At 59.8% G+C, this 1472-nt stretch overlaps 1 protein-coding gene across 1 annotated transcript; it reads left to right on the forward strand.

Moving 5' to 3' along the window:
- Positions 1–4: 4 nt before the first annotated feature.
- RPL27 (ribosomal protein L27) lies at positions 5–1283 on the forward strand (the record flags this gene model as incomplete). The annotated part of the gene is made up of 3 exons (XM_010184381.1): positions 5–138; positions 674–784; positions 1197–1283. Coding segments are annotated over 3 exons (294 nt in total), but the record flags the coding sequence as incomplete, so codon positions are not given.
- Between the last annotated feature and the right edge of the window lie 189 nt (positions 1284–1472).

The raw sequence follows: 1472 nt of genomic DNA on the forward strand, positions 1-1472 counted from the left end.
CAGCCACGCCTTGGTGGCCGGCATCGACCGGTACCCACGGAAGGTGACTGCCGCCATGGGCAAGAAGAAGATCGCCAAGAGGTCCAAAATCAAGTCCTTTGTCAAGGTTTACAACTACAACCACCTGATGCCCACCCGGTGAGTGGCTGCTGGGGGGGAGGGCACTCAGGTGCTTCCTGCGATGGCTGCCGGGAGTCCCCGACGGTCTCAGTAACACAGCTGGGCGAGTGCGGGGAGCTCATGCAGGGACCCGGGGTGTACAGCCGAGGGAAAACAGGAGTGAACTTCTGAAACGGGGCTGGCTCTTTCTCTGCCCTTGTTCGCTTTGCTCCTGACCCGGGGTGTCAGCAGCTGAGCCGTTGAGACGACCGTGAGGGTCTGGGGCACTGGCAGAGCTGTGGCGGCCCAGGGACGTCTCTTCCCATCCCCTGGCAGCTCCCACGGGTGCAGCTGCCAAACGCAGCCCACAGGGTAGGGCCATGGGTCTCCTGTGGAGCGCACAGCTGTCTCTGTGTAGGCTGAATTAAATGTCTTGGGTGCTGTGGTCCTGATCTGGGAGAGCTGCAGTCCCTCAGCCTGGTGCCTGTGTCTGACCAGTCCGGACTGCCTCTCTGCGTCCATCCCTGTTCCTGGGGACCGCAGCTCATCCAGACCTTAATGCTCTGTTGCGCAGGTACTCTGTCGATATCCCTCTGGACAAAACAGTGGTCAATAAGGACGTGTTCAGGGACCCCGCTCTGAAGCGCAAAGCAAGACGTGAAGCCAAGGTCAAGTTTGAGGAAAGGTGAGCTGGAAGCTCCTCTCTGCAGTGTCGGTGCCTGTCCCCAGGGTGAGGGCTGGGAGGGCCCCAGGGTGGAAGCTCATGCCCTGGCCCTCCCTGGACGTGTTTTGGACCGAGCGCGTTCCTCCGTAGGCTCCGTGTGTGCACGCGGTTGTCAGGGAGCTGGGCAGCAGAGATAGGGGTGGTTCACCAACAGTCATGGGCTCAGGGTGATGTTTGTGATGATGCTGTGGCTTCCTGTCAGTGCAAGTGGAGCTTCCCAGTGACGATGTCCTGGCGTCTCCCTGCCAGCTCACCCGCGGTGGGACAGGGGTTGGCTGGGCACTGCCGGTGGGAGCACGAGGACAGTTTGGCTGCAGGTCGCACACCGTCACTGCTGGTGCAGAGCGCTCTGACCCTGTGTTCCTCCTCGCAGGTACAAGACGGGCAAGAACAAGTGGTTCTTCCAGAAGCTGCGGTTCTAGAGGTGCAACAGTGATCCATCAATAAATGTTTATTAAAACCCCGTTTGTTTTGTTGTATAAAATAGCATTCTGTGGTGTGGGGGGTGTTGCTTGGTGTGGCCATAAGAGTGGGGAAAGCTGTCCTGGTGCGGGAGAGCTCTGAGTGGCCTGAACTGAGGGTGAAAGTGAGGGGGCTGTACTGCGCTGTGGGGCTGTCCCTGGTCCCTCCTGCTCCCCTGGGAGATGGA

The sequence above is a fragment of the Mesitornis unicolor genome, unplaced genomic scaffold, assembly GCF_000695765.1.
Source record: "Mesitornis unicolor isolate BGI_N332 unplaced genomic scaffold, ASM69576v1 scaffold39885, whole genome shotgun sequence".
Lineage (NCBI taxonomy): Eukaryota > Metazoa > Chordata > Aves > Mesitornithiformes > Mesitornithidae > Mesitornis > Mesitornis unicolor.